Raw genomic sequence first — 17,701 nt, 5'->3', positions numbered from 1 at the left:
CCCCTCCTGCCCCAAGTGCTAGGACTTCAGGTATGAGTTATCATGCCTGGCTTATCTTTTAAAACTTATATTTTAAATCTTTTTATTTTATGTGTATGGATATATATCTTTGCGCCATGTGTGCATGCTATCTGAGGAGGCCAGAAGAAGGCTCACAGCCATGAGCTACCATGTGAGTGCTGGGAATCCAACCCAGGTCCTCTGGAAGAACAACTGTCGCACCATTTTTTAATAGAAAAAGTAGGCTTAGGGGCCAATCACCTTGAGCAGTAAGTAGTACAGGTAGTTGGTGATGGAGTTAGGCTTACAGTCATATTCTTAGCTACCGCCTCATGTACTACTTCTGAGGCAGAGTGCAGCGAGAAGGCTGTTTATCTAAGACGTCCCTAGTGACTCTGTACACCTGAAAGTAGTTGCTTAGACTTTCCGTGTTATGGTAGCAGCTGGGCAGGTACAGGAGCCAATTGTAAGCAACAGTATTTTTTCTACATTTTTCTTTATGAAAGACTCAGTTTCCATCTCGTATAAAGCAAAAGTCAGCCTTCTATTTAATTATGATGCTTGGATTTTTACCAATATAATCCAGTTGGACAAGTTACCATGTTCCTATAAAAAGCCCTAGAGACAGTCTAAACCATTTTCAGTCTTGGAAATGATACTTCATTTCTGCTTTAATATTTAAAGCTCTTAAGAACAGTGAGGTTATTTGTATAAGCTATTGTTTCTGAAAATAATACATAATAGCTGATATACATCAGTGTAAGAACATTAGCTTTTAATGTTTAAAATTTTTTCCTATACCTAGTTTACCTATTTCTATTTAGAATTAAGTTGGAGTATAATAAGTAAAGGCCAAGAATATAGCCTGGAGAAATGGCTCAATATGTGCTGTGAAGACTATGACCCCAGTTCCAGTCTCGGTTCCGTTTGGTAGGAGGCGAGAATCAGTTCCTCTAACCTCCACATATGTGCCACAGATGTGGTACGTGCACACACACACCCCACAATGAATAAATGTAAGAAATTTCAATTGTAGTGCCATCATTAAAAATTTTTTTCTATGTCTGTAAATGTTTGCCTGCTTGTACATGTGTACACCATATGCATACAGAAGCCAGAAGAGGGCATTGGATCACCTAAAGTTACAGGCAGTTATAAGCAACCGTATGGGTGTTGGGAGCTGAACCCAGGTCCTTTACAAGAGCAGCGAGTGCTCTTAACTACTGAGCCATCTCTCTTAACCTCTAAGCCATCTCTCTGGCCTCATCAAATGTTACTTTTAAGAACAAGTTTTGTTTTCATATTGTGTAAGAGTTTTGCATTTTGTCAAATAGTGAGTTGAAATGTTGAAAGGTTGAACTTAGCCTCTTACGCTGTTGCAGGTGCTGTGAAGGTAAGTTCTCAACCTGTGAGTCGTGATCCCTTGGTGTGGGGTTTGAATGACCCTTTCACTTGTGTGGCATATCAGATATTTACATTATGATGCATAGCAGTAGCAGTTTTTAAAAAAACACATTTTAATTATGAAGCATCAACAAAATAATTTTGTGGTTGGGAAGATTTGTATTAAAGGGTAATAACATTAGGAAGGTTGAGAACTGCTGTTCTAAACCATAGTATAATGGTTACTCTTCTTGTTGCTCTTGCAAAGTGCCTAACAAAGACAACTTAAGGCGTAATTTTTGGCTAATGTATTGAGGGCACAGAATGTTATGGTAGGCACCATGTGATGTTAAGGGTAGCTCTATTTGAGCTGTAGAGATGGTTCAGTGGTTAAGAGCACTGACTGCTCTCCCAGCAATTCTTAGCAGCCACATGATAGCACACAACCATCTATATTATGGAATCTGATACCCTCTACTTGCCTTAGGTGTACATGCAGACAGAGCAATCATATAAATAAACATCTTTCTCTTCTTTCCTTTTTAACAAAAAGAGTAACTCTAGGCGTGACAGCAGAAGAAGTTTGGAGCTTCGTATTACATTGTCTTCTGTCAGGAAGCAGAGGTGAACGCTCTGCTATGCCATCTCCTTTGTTTTTCCTCTGAGACTCCTGTCCATGAAATGTGCACATTGTAGGTATTACCTCACAGACATGCCTAGAAGTGGTGTCAGCTAAGTGATTCTAAATGTCAAATCAACAGGTTTAGCCATCATACATTCACCCCTTTAGCAGTAACCAAGGGGCTTAATACGTAATATTTCTTATATGCTATGTTAGGACATTTGATTTTCAGGTGTTAAGTGAGGTCTGATAATCCTTATTAGTTGCCTGATCTAAAAGTGTATCTTTTCCTTCCCCCTCCCTTCCTCTCCCTTCCTTTTGTGGTAGGCTTTTGCTGTGTTGCCCACTCTTGTCTCAAACTTTGGGGCTCAAACAGTCCTCCCACTCCAGCCTTCCCAGTAGCTGGGCTCTAAGTACCAAACCCAGCTTGTCTTGTCTTTTTGACAGATTGGACTTATGACCTACAAACTAGGCCCCTAGAGTGGCATCTAGGCAGTTTGATCAGGATTAAAACAAAACAACTTTGTTCTGCTGGTGCTGGGAGCTAACCCACTTGTCCTGCATGTAGAGTGGATGCTATTTTGGTAAGCTACGTCAGCTCTCAAATAGTTTAAATTTGAGTTGTAGGCCTTAAGTAAAAGTTGGCAATATGCAGAATTCTCTTCTGCCCGGCTGTGGGATTTATGTCTTACATCACCTATAAAGCACGGACAGGAGCTTGTGTTGGCACAGTTTACGCAAATGGTTGCTGTGGTTTCCCCACCCAAGGCCTTGTTCTGTTCTAGGATTCTGTTCATGCTCCCACATTGCATTCATTTGTTGTTTGTGCCTGTCTTTCCTGATTTGTAACAGTTGTGTTTTTCTCCTGACCTGTTTCCTCAAATGTCTTGTTGCTGGTGAAACTCACATTAGTGTTGGATTAGAGTTCTTCCTGTAATTGTCATCCTTTTTGTAGTTAATAATAGCTTGAGAGAGATTTTCTCCTAATTATTATTATTATTTTTTATTTCATTCAATATTGTTTGATCATGTCCTTTCCTTTTCCCCAGCTCCTTCCAGATTCTCTCCAACCTAACTTCATGTCTTTTTGTTTTGGTTCGGTTTGGTTTTTGGTTTTTTTAAGACAGGGGTTCTCTGTGTAACCTTGGCTGTCCTGGACTCGATTTGTAGACCAGGCTGACTTCGAACTCACAGCAATCCACCTGCCTCTGCCTCCTAAGTGCTGGGATTAAAGGCATGCACAACCTCGCCCAGGACATTTCACTTTCTTTTGATAAGTAAGTCTTTGGTAAAAAGCTTGTGGACATATATTTAAACTATTAAATTTATATTTAGAGACTGAGTTTTACTATGTAGCCCTGGTTGTCCTGCAACTAACTCTCTATGTAGATCGGACTAGCCTCCAGAGATCTACCTTCCTCTGCCTAAGGCGTGTACCACCACTGCCTGGCAATCATGTAGTTTTATTCAACACTTGAACAGGAATGAAGTAGGATCTTCAGACTTTGTTATTTATTTTTTCTTTTTAAAGGATGTAAGAGTATTTGAATAAGAATGCCTTTCATCACTAGCCTGAAAGTCTAGCTAGATGCAAAGATCTGCTTCACTGTTGATGAAAACTGAGCTGCTGACTTGCCTTCAGTGGGTGGAGTGCAGCTCTAAGTAATGCCTTCTGCCTAAGAAAACCTCATTTCCCCAGCTAGGAGAAAACCCTGCCTTTCAGAAGATGCTCCCAGTTCCGTAGGCTCTGTACCAAACTGTAGGGCCAGATTTGATTTGGGAGCTGTAGCTGTAGCGAGGAAAGAAATAACTGGTATGTACCTGTATTGGCCCGGCAGCTTTGAGAAGGGAGGCAGCTTGTGAACTCTGCCCAGGGGTTGGACTCTTGAAATGATACTAAGGACGGACTTGTTGCAGGCCCAAACTTATGTTTTGTACATTGACTGAAAATGCCTTAAGCTTCTTCAGATTATTAGGAGCACCTTCTATTAAGTTGAATTCCTTTCCTTGGATAGCTTAATTCTTTCTGAGCCAAATTAATAAAATGACATTTCTTACTAAGAATGAATTATTAAGTAAAGTGCAGGCACTGGCTAGGAAAGCAATTGATGCAGTTTGTTTTCAAAGCCTTGAAAGTGCTGCCGTGTGCATAGATCACAGGGACTAGCTTAAGTGCCAACATGTGAGGCATTAATTTTCTTTTGCAGAGGATTCCAAGTTCACAGGATATTAGAAGTGCTGACTTGGCAGTGAAGTCCCATTTGTAACATGTTAGATTAGGAAGTGGATTGATTTATATGTTGAAGTAATGGATCAAGGCACAGTCGGTGCTTAAGAAAATGGAGAGCACATTAAATAAGAGCATTTCCAAGTAAAGAAGTACAAGCATCATAGAACAGTGACCCTGTCACACTCTACGTGAGGTCGGGGTATGTTTGATTAGTTGATTCCTAGATGTGGCCCACAGAGGCCTTTTATATTTCAGAGGATACTGTCTTGAGAGTCTCTCATGACCACAAGGATTAATCTTTCTGAACTCAGAAGTGAATCACTGTATCCTATTAGCTGCCTGGATTGATTCCAGTTACTCTTTTTCTCGGTGGTAACTGATATGAAGATCTGACTGTTTTGCTCTCCTTCCTGTTGCTTTAACCTCTGATACTTTAGACTCTTTAGGGAAGATAGCACTGACCATCTCACTGCAAAAATCAGATGCACTTACACTGATGTATTGACCTCCGTGGTTGACCCATTAACTGAGCATTTATACAGTTGAAGCCTTTGTGGTCTTTTAGCCAACAACCATAATGAGTAACATGTGGGACATAGAATCGACCATTTCAATGTTGTGGCTCAGTGAGCTTATGAAACTAATCAACACTTTCTTATCTGTGTTCATTCTGAGGACTTCAGGGTCAAATGCTGTCCCCTCTCCTTCCATCTTCTGACTGATTAGATATGGTACCCTAAGTTGTATTTGTTTGGTAGGCACCTTCAATGTTAAAGGATTCATACAAGAGCCTGTGTAGTTGAAACATTGCTAAGATTCTCTTATCGTTAGTTCATTTGTAGATTGAGGAAACAAATTATTTCAAGTTTGTTGTTTTTTCTTTTAAGTTTTAATTTGATTTATGTGGATGGGCTTGCATGTATGTCTCTACAGTACGTACATGTCTAGTGCTTGCAGAGGCCAGGAAAGGATGCCCATTTCCCTAGAGCTGGAGTTAAAATGAGCCACTGTGTGGGTGCTACGAGTTGAACCTTGGTCCTCTTTAACTGTTTACCCATCTCTCCAGCCCCTTGGAGCTTATTTCTTTCTTACTGTGCTTGATTTATACATTAAACTTTTTCACAGTATGGAAGAAGCATGCATGTAGCTCAGCGTACTCCATCATTTTAGGATCCATTGCGGGGTCCTGGGACATAGCTCCATGGGTAAAGGAGGACTGCTGTAACACTAACTGCACAGATCAGATGCTTGTGTTCTTTAAGGACACATTGTTCAAGGAGCCTTGCCTTTATGATTACAAAATGTTATCTCTTGCCTGTTTCTGAGCTGCTACGAGTTAAGGTCTGGCCATAAAACACGGATGTTGCCAAAGAATGGTTGGAATCTTTTTGCAGTGGAGGCACACGCCTTTAAGCCCAGCACTTGAGCAGAGGCAGGTGGATTGCTGTGAGTTCAAGGCCAGCCTGGACTCCAGAGTGAGTCCAGGACAGCCAAGGCTACACAGAGAAACCCTATCTCAAAACTCAGTGCTCCCCTCCCCCTCCCCCTCCCCTGCCACCAAAAAAAAAAAAAAAAAGAAAAGAAAGAAAGAAAAGGGTAGGAACTTGCTTTGTTGAGCAGACTGGTTCCAAACGCATAGACTTCTCTTGCCTTGGGCTTTTGATGAGTGGGGACAACAGGCACCTGTCTAACTTTGAAATTCTTTTCCGTGTTCTGTTTCTATGGTCTGAGGCTTGCACATTTTTGTATTATTACACTGTGACAAAGTGCCTGAGATAATCAACTTCAAGAGAAGAAATGATTGTATTGTTTGACAAGTTTGGTTTATGTTCTGTTCTGCTAGTGCTGTGGTTTTTGAACATCATTATATGAATGCACATGAGAAATTGTGGTGTTCTAGCATCCCCTTCAAGGGCATACTGCAGATAACCCAACCTGATGATCTCTTCTTCATTCTCCATATCTGGTCCATCACCATGTCTTACCGAGTCTCTTCTTATTGTGCACCACCTTAGTTCAAGCAACCAATAACTACCCTTCCATTGGGCCATGTACGTCTATCTGTTGTTCCAAGCCCTGCCCCTGCTTACCAGAATAGGCACCGGAAACCATGCCTTTGTGCTTAGCATCTCTCAACACTTTCAGTGATGAAGACTGAGATCCTTTTAAGAACAAGTTTGATTTTGGTTTTTTGTTTTGTTTTGATTTTGCTCATGCTTGCATACTGAGCCTTTAGCACTTTGTTAAATACACTTCCTTGATGAACATATTTTTGTTGTATGAGTGAATTAAGGAAATTATTTGGAGTTTTAGCTGTTCTTAACTTTTTGTATACACTTTATCGTATACACTGGAAGGTCATTTTTAAGTTCTGGCATACTTCCTGGGATACAGGCTTTTTATATAAAGTACCACAAGCCTATCATCCAGCCACTGAGGAAGCTGAGGCAGGAAGGGTTCAAGATCTGTCTGGGCAAATTGAGTTTCAAGACAAGCCTGAGTAACTTAGCAAGACCCTATCTCACAACTAAAAAAAAATTTTTTTTTAAAACAAGGTATAGATAATAGAACTCTCAGTGGGAGAGTTCAGGCTTAGCATGTATTTGTAGTACCAGAAGAGGAGAAAGACAAATATCTGAGATTATATTTTTAAAAAGAAGTATCCTCCAAAAGAAAGTTGATATGGAACCATAGCTAGTCCTACCAAATTCAGCCTAAGACAGAGCAATAGAGGCACTGTTAGACCATGGCTATCTTGCTATTCAGACACTCTAATTTACAGTAGTTTGTCATGGGTCCTGTGAGTCAGTCAGTATAAACCTAATCATACTTAGGGATTAGTTTCATCAAATACAAAATTGAATTTCCTCTTGTTTGTCTTGAAATGCTGACTTTCAAACTAAAAGGGACTTCTGTGTAGTTTTTGGCAGTTCTTTTGTTATGACCCCCCCAGCCCCCCCCCCCCCCCAGCCCCCTAGGAGTGAGTGGTGATTGAGTGCTTGCAAGCGCTTCGACACATGGAAGTCTGAGGACAACTCGCAGGAGTCAGTACTCTCCTTCCTTCCACCATGTAGGTCCTGGGGACCACACTCAGGTTGTCAGGCTTGAGTAAGTGCTTTTACCTGCTAAGCCATCGTGCCATCTTGTGATTCTTAACGTCCACCCCACCACATCAGAATATTCCTACAGCATTCTTAAGCACTTTCCATCCACCCTTTGGTTGTTTTTTAGCCTTTAGATCTTGAAGTAATAAAAAGAACTGTACTGAGTTGTAGTTGTAAGATATTGATCCTGTATGGACGTTAAATGACTGTGTCTATTTGCAGATCTTTTGAATAACTCTGAAACTCTGGTTTGTCTTTTGATAGGCTCTTGCAGCCAATGCTGGAACGGGCTTTGCTGTTGCTGAGCCTCAAATTGCGATGTTCTGTGGGAAGCTGAATATGCATGTGAACATTCAGACTGGGAAATGGGAGCCTGACCCAACAGGCACCAAGAGCTGCCTTGGAACAAAGGAAGAAGTTCTTCAGTACTGCCAGGAGGTAAGAGCATTGCCAGAAAGCCCACCTCCTCCCTGCCCCCTTCTGGGTCAGGGTTGCATGTGTTCCCCTGCGCAAGATCTGCACAAGCCAGAGCTCTGGCCCCTTTTGTTTCTAAGTATCTAGTATGATTTAGATATTGCAGAGGTTTTGTTTGTTTGTGTTGTGAGTTCAGTTCTTTGCAGAAGTTTGGTAGGTACCTGGTTTTGTTGAGGAAAGCAAAAGTTTGTCATGTGTATGTGGGTTTTACATGTTCATAGAAAGCTGCCAGTGTTATGAAGGATCCTCTAGATAGGATTGGACTTAACCCTTTGCTTCAGTAATGAAATAATGCAAAGTAGTTTAACTTTTTTATGAAGACTCCCATATAGGACCGGGGAGGGATGAATTGTAGTTTTAATTCCATCAGCAGGCACGTCATAGACTTGGCTCTAAAATGTTTTACTTCAGGAGCTCAGCAGTGTGTACACATCCTGCGTATGAAATTGGTACCCAGTCAGATTGGTTTTGGGTCAAAAGCCTGCTGCATTTGCATTGCATACAGATCTCCCTTTAAAATGTAATCCCTGGGAGGAGTCAGAAATACAAGCTATCAAAAGAAAACTAGCCTTTGTCTTATCTCCAGTGGAACCTGGAGGGAGGGAGCAAGTGCAGCTTTCACATACAGAATGACAATGGCGTTTGTGGACCTGTACATGCTGTGGAAGTGCTCAGGGAGCAACTGCATCATTGGTGCCAAGGGACTCCATGTTCAGCCAGATGAATGGCTAAGGTTGACAAGGTCACAGGCAGGTTTAATGACAAGTTTTAAACCTGTGCTATCACAGTGTGGGCAAGTCAGATGATTCTGCTCTTCATTTGGTGAAGACTGATGATAGTTTCTCAAAAAACTTTTGACTAGAGGAAATTGGGTAATACCTGTTAGAAACAAACAGTGAGAAACACCGCCCCCCCCCCCAAAAAAAAAATGAAGAAAAAGGAGATGGAAAGAAAGAAAACTAACAGTTCAGTGTATTTTTATTCTGTGGCTAGAATGTACAGTATAGTAGAACTAAGTAGAACTAGAGGTTGACGTCACACATGGGTGTAGGTGGAGGAGTGTACCATCTGCAGGCAGCTTTACTGAGGGAATCTTGTTGTTGTTCTTAAATAGATATACCCAGAGCTGCAGATCACAAATGTGATGGAAGCCAACCAGCCAGTCAGTATTGATAGTTGGTGCCGAAGGGACAAAAAACAGTGCAAGAGTCACATCGTTATACCGTTCAAGTGTCTTGGTAAGTGTTTTTGGTTGCCTTTTAGAGGTGTTCCTCCCCACCCCTGAAACTCTGCTCTTGGCTCACAGTCGAGTATCTGCGTCTGTTAAAATGAAGTTAATGGAGGAATTTCTCATGGGTTCTTCCTTGTGTTGGAGGTAGACTTCTTTAGGACTGACTGTCTCTCCCATTGTAAACCGTTTTGTCTCTGGAGGATAAGCCTTTCCCAGGACACCAAACAGAAGCATTACCTGAAAAGCAACGCAGATTTGCCTTTAACATTAACCATTTGAAATCATTGTTAACAAAGGTAGTTAAGGAGTCATCTGCCCCTGCAGTTCTTCTGTCCAGATGTGACCCGCTGGCAGGATTCACATCAGGTCCGGGGTTGTACTGTCTGCAGGTGTCTGTTCACTGCATCCTGTGTGACTAGTTTAGATGCTATGTGGTGTATTTAGTAGGAAGGTACAGTTCAATCTTTCCCTGCCTCACAGTGAGCATATAAATAGTGACCCAAGTGAGGCAGATTGGTGATGAATAGAGAAAGTAAAACTTAAGCTATCTGGGGGGACAAGTTTAGTCAAGTCTATATGGCTTGTGCATCATTACAAGTGTTCCTTTTTAGCTTTTGAATTTACCATATCCACTAAACATTCTTCCTGTTGCCAGATGCAAGGTCAGTGTTTCTGTAGTGAGAATCTGGAGTCAACCCCACAGAGTCCTGTTAATCTCAAAGATGTCTACCAAGGGTAGCTACCAGACAGACCTCACTGTGCTGTCTTTCTGTTAACCTGGCCATAGCCTCCAGGAGCCCCATGAATGATTTCTATTTGTAGCTGGCAGAACCTCTGGTATAGATATATTTACATGTGTAGACGTGTTGGGGTCTTACCCAAGTAAGCAGTCTTTGTTATTCTAAAAGAGATTTCAGCACCTTGGGAAAGGGCTTGAAACCTGGATGGCTGCCATAGCTTTGCTTGACTGGGCTGACATCATAAGAAAGAAAAGCTGAGTTGGAGGCAACTCAGAACTGCTTCAGCTTATCTGAAATCAAGATAGGATTTGTGTATGGCTTTGTTTGTTGGGCACCCCAACCAGTCTGTTTCTGTGTTTGTGCAAGGATTTAGGAAATTACATAACTATGTTGTACTGAAAGTGGTTAAATTGATCACTGTTACAATCTTGGGTATAAACTTAGTAAGAGAAACATTTTCAGTGTTTGTTAAACTTGACGAGTAATGATCTCCTTAGGTACGTTTTCTCCATAGCCTTCTAGCAAATTACTGTACAAGAGGCAAAGTGCAACAGTGAACTAATAGAACTGGGGTGAAATTTAGATGCACTTCCTTCAAGTTCACTGTTGGAAAAGGTTTGTTTGTTTGATTGATTGATTGTTTGTTTGTTTGTTTTTAATAAAAGCTTGCAAGGGGTCACGAAGTAAAAACGATCAATTCTAGTTTCTGTGTTTAGTTAGCCATGATGAACATTTTCTTCCAGTACATACATACATATACGTAAATCTTTCTTTCTTTCTTTTCTTTCTTTCTTTCTTTCTTTCTTTCTTTCTTTCTTTCTTTCTTTCTTAATATTTATTTATTTATTATTCATACAGTGTTCTGCCTGCATGTGAGCCTGCACCCCAGAAGAGGGCACCAGATCTCATTGTAGATGGTTTTGAGCCACCATATGGTTGCTGGGAATTGAACTCAGGACCTTTGGAATAGCAGACAGTGCTCTTAACCTCTGAGCCATCTCTCCAGCCCCGTAAATCTTTTTTCTAAATGGGATAAGATTGCATAGGTTCTTTTTGAAATGACCTTGGGCAGCTGTTTTATGCTACTTTTAGGGTTATAACATGTCATTGCCTGAGAAAGGCCTCACTGTCTATACCTGGCCAGCCTCCCACCCCCTACCCCCCACAGTGCTAGGATTAAAGATGTATGCTGCCATGTCCAACATTTGCTTACTTGATTTTTTTTTTAACAAAAATTTACCAACTGTGGTAGAAACTCCATGTTGAATCCAACTGTATTTCTTATGATGATAGTGTTCTCACCATCATTTAGTTCCTTCTTGATGGCTATTTTATGTTAATAACACTGGGACTGTTGTTAATATAAAACATTAGTTTTATTACTTGGGGTAAAATTTTAACTTGGAATTACTGAATCAGTCAGTATTTTTCCATTTCTAAGAGTTCAGTTTGTAGTAGAGTACATACCTTTATGCCAGCGTTCAGGAGGCAGAGGCAGGTGAACTATTATGAATTCAAGGCAACCTAGGGCTACATAGTGAGGCCTTGTCTAAATTCCCAGACTCCCTAAAATAGGAGTTCGGTGTATTTAACTTCACTCTTTTTTTTTTCCTTTAAAGAGATTGATTCATTTATTGAATAGCCAAAGAGTAGTGATGTTTAATATATAACACCATAAAATGCTATTTATAAACACTTTATCTTATAATGTAATACTGAAATATTTCAAGCATCCTGAAAAGTTAAAACTATATTCAGACTTGCCATTGCTGTTTAAGGTCTTTAATATTTGCCATGCTTTCTCTCCCCCACTCTCATTATCCTTCATTTGTTTTACCCCTTCCCTGGCAAGTAGCCAGTACCAGAGTGCATTTGACACCATTTTGGAGTTTATCCAAAATGTTATATAAATAGATAAAGTTAACTCAGTTAAATCTTATTATGTAATATTCCATTATACGGGTATTATTTGTTTAGGGTTTCTATAGAATATATACGAAGTGGTGAAATTACTGATTTAATTGTTTCTGATTTTGCAGTTGTATAAAACGGTAGAGGTTACAAATTAAAGTGCATTAACTCGTGCTGTATACAGGTTCTACCTTGCAAGCCTTGAGGACCCAGAAAAGACAGCGCCATTATCTAACTTACATTGACATTTCTACTTTCCTGTCTAATAATTTAATAGTGATGTGAAACCCACTTGTCATGTATAACAAGGAGACTTCTTACTGTTGAAATGTATGATAAAGACATATTCCACACCTATTCTGTTGCTGTGAAGAGATACGCATAACCAAGGCAACTCTTGTAAAAGAAAGCATTTAATTGGGGGGCCTTGCTTATAGTTTCAGAGCTTTAGTCCATTATCATTATGGCGGAAAACATGGGGCACACAGACAGACATGATGCTGGAGAGGATCTGAGAATTCTACATCTGGATCTGCAGGCAGCAGGAAGAAAGGGCCTGGCATGGGTTTTTGAAACATCAAAGCCTACCTTCAGTGACACACTTTCTCCAACAAGGTCACAGTTCCTAATCCTTCTCAAGCAGTGCCATTCCCTAATGACTAAACATTCAGATACATGGGGCCATTCTTAGTCATACCGCCACAGCCCCCTTGCTGAGATTAGCCACTCCCCTTTTCTTAACTGAGACACAGGCATGCTGTCAGGACTGGCTATGGCTTTGCCTAGTTTTTCTCAGAGCTGGGCTAGAAATCTTTCCTTAGCATACTGTGTCTGCGTTCTCTCACTCTCCCCTTTTTCTGTTTCTGAGATTATGAGCTGTAAAAATCAGTCTTTGATCCTATTATGATCCCTGACATTAAACTGTAAATCCCTCTTTCTTGTGGTTGAGCCTTAACTCACCTTTAATCCAAGAGCTTTCTGTTTATTGTAAACAGGTGATTCTGGTGTGGTTCAGCCAGCCTTACACACACTTTTAATCTAAGAGCTCTCTGTACACAGAATTTAATAAAGTTAACCCTAGGTCAAGAGGCAGCGATTAGAGAGTAGGAGGACTTGAGGAGTGTTTAAGACAGGTGTAACAGTAGTAGGGGGCGTTGGTGCTCAAGCTCCTCGACTCATAGCTTTCTAGCTCCTCAGTTCCTTGGCCTTTGACTTTTTGGGCTTTGACCTAGCAAGCCTTTAGCTTTGGGTTTTTTAGCCTTTTCTTGCTGGGCTGCCAGCTGAGCTAGTGAGTCTTTTGGGGCCTTCTCCATTGGGATGTGAGCTGAGTAGGATGTTCAGCTGGGTTCTTTCTGTACCTCTTCAAGCTAGCAGATTTTTCACCACAACATCTGGCTCCTGAGTCTTTTGGTAAAATAGAACGATCTGGCATTGGGATTTTCAGTTAAAACAACACAAACCCATACACACAGATTTAAAAAAAAAAAAAAAAACCAAAACCTTTAAACTGTAGAATATCTTGGAATTTGAATTTGTTTTGTTAGGATTACATTCAAAAAATTAATTTTGGCAGGCATACTGTAGGTGATACTGATACTGTTAGGGCATTGTACGTGTCAGCTTGTCTTGAGTGGGAGCAATGTTGTGGTCACCAGGTTTTGGTTGTTTCCCATTGTGAAGGTTCCTCTCTCCTTTGTGAATAATTTGTACCTATATCACTTGTTCTAATGGGTGTGTAAAGAAAGACACACTGGTCATGAGGAATGCTTGTGTGTCTACTTGAGGTAGTTGTGGAGGGGATCCTGTTTACATCTCCCCAGAAACAGGGATCTGGTGTCCACGTGTGCTCATGTGTGCCTGGCTGTGCAGACCTTATCAGGAGGGTCTGCACTGAAGGCTGCTTTTACCCGGAATCATAACTAGATTTGCTTCTGACAAAGCCTTTTTACCCCACAGTGGGCGAATTTGTAAGTGATGTTCTGCTAGTTCCAGAAAACTGCCAGTTTTTCCACCAAGAGCGAATGGAGGTGTGTGAGAAGCACCAGCGCTGGCACACTGTAGTCAAGGAGGTAAGAGCTGTGTGGAACAGGCAGTCGCCATTTGTCAGAAGAGAGTGGATTTCTTTTCCACCAACACCATGCTTTTCGATTTCTTTCTTTCTTACTTTACTTTAACAGAGTCTTGCTTTGTAGCTCAGGCTGACCTAGAACTCATCACAGTCCTCCAACTTTAGCCTCCCTCATGCTAGATTTAAGAGTGGCATGTACCACCACACCTAGGTATTTCTGTGTGAAATTATAAATACCTAAGAGGCTGGAGAGGGGGTTCATTGGTTAAAAGTGCTTTCTGCCCTCTCAGTGGACTGAGTTAGGTTCCTAGCACCCACATCAGGCGACTTAGAACCACCTGTAGTTCCAGGTCCCTGGGATCTCATGTCCTCATCTGGCCTCTACAGGCACCTGCATATATGTGGCAGACACATAAATAAAAATAAAAATAAACAGTTGGGAGAAGACTAGATATTTTTCATACAGAGATACAGCATGGCAAGTCTGGTTCCTAGACTTGAAAGTGTTAGGGAGCCAAGGCTATAAGCTGGTAGTGGAGCTCTTGCATAGCATTTGAAGCCTTGGCTTCCATTTATTCCTGGCACTGACAGAAAAAGAACAGAAAACACTTTAGTGGTTTAGTGGTATTTCCTCCTTCATTTGAGCTGGGATATAGTTTAGTAAAAGAGCAGTTATTCAGCATGTACAAGCCTTGGGTTTGATCCCTGGCACCACAGAGTGGGGTGGGAGTTATTAAAAAACAGTTGCTCCTAAGAAGTCATCCTAGCCCCTCAGGTCAGTGCAGAACTAGCCAACTCTAGAGAACCTAGGTGTGTGCGTGCACAAAAGCACAGAAGGCAAGCTTGGGCACCATTCACTCCTCTGGTAAGGAGGAACACCCTTGCTTACTCTGATCCCGCAGTTAGATGCCTCCTCCAAGTCACTTGTCTTTAGTCAGATTTTCAAGTGGTGCCTAGGGCAGAAATAATAGCATTGGATAGCTTGAACTGTTATTCCTAAAACTTTTACATTTTTCCTTAAATCTTTTGTTTTGTTTTGGTATTTTCTGAGACAAGGTTTTTCTGTGTAGCCTTGGCTGTCCTGGACTTGCTCTATACACCAGGCTGGCCTTGAACTTCGAGATTCACCTGCCTCTGCCTTTTTGAGTGCTGGGATTACAGGCATGCGCCACCACGGCCAGCTGTTCCTTGATCTTAGGTTTGGTCTTTACTTGTTTCTGGCTCAGATGAGATTATAAATTAAGGAAGAATTTCAAGTCTTCTTAAAATAATAGCATGATAACTTTTTGAAAGAATAGTTCATGTGTTCAGAAGAGAATGCATTACCACCTAGTGTTTTGATAAGGATTTTTTTTAGATGAAGCTAGGGATCAAGGGAGCTTACAAAAACATCCTGATGTGGCTTGTGGATCTCTTGTAGGCATGTCTGACAGAAGGGATGACCTTATATAGCTATGGCATGCTGCTGCCCTGTGGGGTAGACCAGTTCCATGGCACCGAGTATGTGTGCTGCCCTCAGACAAAGATTGTTGACTCTGACTCTACTATGTCCAAAGAGGAGGAAGAAGAGGAAGAAGAGGAGGAGGAGGAGGAAGACTATGATCTTGAGAAAAGGTAAACTTGGTTAGAGTATTGGACTCATTTTGCCTGGTTTTGTTTGATTTGGGGGGGCAAGGGCATTTAAGTGTGTGTTTGTGAGGTAGGGGTCTGGAACTCTTTATACAGACTAAGCTGCTCTTGAACTAGAGACCTGCCAGCCTCTGCTTCCAGAGTTCTGGAATTAAAAGTTTTGTTTGTTTGTTTGTTTTGTTTTGTTTTTCAGACAAAGTTTCTCTGTGTAGCCATGGCTGTCATGGGCTCACTTTGTAAACCAGCTGGCCTTGAACTCATAGCTCTGCCTCCCTGAGTGCTGGGATTAAAGGCATGTGCCACCATGCCCGCTTTTTGGGATTAAAGTTATCTGAGGTTAAATGACTTGTTTTTTAGCCATTTTGTAAAAGTGTCTGTAGGTCACTTTTACATCCATTGCTGGATAAGGCAAGGCCTATGTTTTATTAGGTTTATATTGCTATGATAAAACACTGACCAAAACCAACCTGGGCAGGAAAGGGCTTATTTCTCCTTAAAATGCACAGTGCTTCATGAAGGGGGAAGTTAGGAACCTGGAGGCAGGAATTAAAACAAAGACCATGAAGAAGTCCTGCTTACTTTTTGCTAGCTTGCTTGGTTTGTTTTCTTATGCATCCCAGGACCATCTGACTGGGCCCTTTGAAAAATCAATCATTAATCAAGAGAATGCCCTGTGGACAAGCTTGATGAGGCACTATTTTAGCCATACTTGAATATAACCTGTAGCTTTTCCCTTGCCATTGATTTGGACCACAGTTTTAAATTATTTATTTATTTTATTATTTTACATACATGAATTTTTGCCTGCATACATGAGTGTGCACTGCTTGTGTGCCTTGGTACTCTTGAAGTTTGAAGAGGGCACTGGATCCCTTGGGACTTGAGGTAGGGATGGTTGTAAACCTCCATGTAGGCGATGGGAACTGAACCCAGGTCTTCTACAAGAACAGCAAAATCTCTTAAATGATGAACCCTCAGAACTCCGAGCCACATTTTTTTTTTTTACAGGTTGATGCAGTCTGTATTCACTAGCTTCCTTTTTGCCAATAAAGCTAGGCCGGGGGCTCTGGTGTACACTTACATGTGGGATGAGCTTATTTCCTGCGTCTGTTTTTGTGTTTTAGAACTGGGAAGGGAACTGTGCTCTGTGTGTAGAAGTCACTGTTAACCTTCCTTTTTGCCTTCCGGCCCCTAGTGAGTTTCCTACTGAAGCAGATTTGGAAGACTTCACAGAAGCAGCTGTGGATGAGGAGGAGGAGGAGGAAGAGGAGGATGGGGAGGAAGTGGTGGAAGACCGTGATTATTACTATGACTCTTTTAAAGGAGACGATTACAATGAGGAGAACCCAACTGAACCCAGCAGCGATGGCACCATTTCAGACAAGGAAATTGCTCACGATGTTAAAGGTAACTCAGTATGACGCCACAGCTTTAAAACCCACATGCTTCTTGGAGCTTGTATTGCATTCATAATACTCAACTTGGGTAAGTCTCAGAAGGCGAAGCAGCATCTGCACCATCAGGAATGCAGCTTTGTCTAGTATGGCAGTGGAGGTGTCAGCATGGCGGGTGGGCACGTCCAGAGTCAGAGTAGAACCAGAAAGCACAGTTTGGTGCTGTGTGGATCTAGTTAGAAAATGAGTATTGGCAACTCTTGAGGATTCTTCCACATCCAGCTGAAGATGTGCTGTCCTCTCAGGGTCAGTTCCCACTTCAGTGCTGCTTAGAACTGCTTTCTAGAGTGGAATGACTTGCTTGGTTTTTTCTTGCCTATGTGCTTTCCTGTCTATAGCCTACCCTCTGGTCATGCATTTGTAGTGGGTAAGATGAAACTGAAAAAGAAAAGGCTGTGATAGTTCGAGAAACATTACATATAATCGCTGCTGGTTGTATGTTTGAAACCTCGTTAGACCTGAAGCGTTAGTTGGGACTCGGCTAAAGGAAAATGCTTGACTGGTTTAGCAGTGTGCAGTTTATGTGGAGATTATGACAGTGGAAGCACTGATCTTTCCACGAGCTTTAGTCCCTGCTGCAGGTATTAGCACTTAAAATGGCTGCCTTCTTACATTGGCTTCTTTGATCTTAGGAGCCATCAGAACAAACAGAGCAGGCCCCTGTCACCACTGCGCAGATCAGAAGTGTGAGGCTCACAAGGAGATCCTTTATGTCAGCCTGTGGTATTAATCTAGACTTAGTAAAAAAAAGAAAGACAGAAAAATGAAAAGAAAAAAATAAAGTTATCTTTCTCCCTAAGCGTCTCCATCACATGGACAGTGGCTCAGTCTGCCTGTACTGGTGAGTGAGGTCAG

At 41.5% G+C, this 17,701-nt stretch overlaps 1 protein-coding gene across 4 annotated transcripts in view; it reads left to right on the top strand.

Moving 5' to 3' along the window:
• The window catches only part of APLP2 (amyloid beta precursor like protein 2), a 61,664-nt gene that overhangs the window by 23,643 nt on the left and 20,320 nt on the right, over positions 1-17,701 (top strand). For all 4 annotated transcript variants that reach the window (XM_084781124.1, XM_084781122.1, XM_084781125.1 and 1 more), the window contains exons 2-6: positions 7,604-7,777; positions 8,928-9,051; positions 13,652-13,764; positions 15,184-15,377; positions 16,588-16,799. In XM_084781124.1, coding sequence (XP_084637250.1) covers positions 7,604-7,777; positions 8,928-9,051; positions 13,652-13,764; positions 15,184-15,377; positions 16,588-16,799 — 817 coding nt within the window. The remainder of the gene's footprint in view (positions 1-7,603; positions 7,778-8,927; positions 9,052-13,651; positions 13,765-15,183; positions 15,378-16,587; positions 16,800-17,701) is intronic.

This window comes from Acomys minous (assembly GCF_964271855.1).
Source record: "Acomys minous genome assembly, chromosome: 5".
Taxonomy (NCBI): Eukaryota; Metazoa; Chordata; class Mammalia; order Rodentia; family Muridae; genus Acomys; species Acomys minous.
This window is presented reverse-complemented; position numbering and strand designations above follow the sequence as displayed.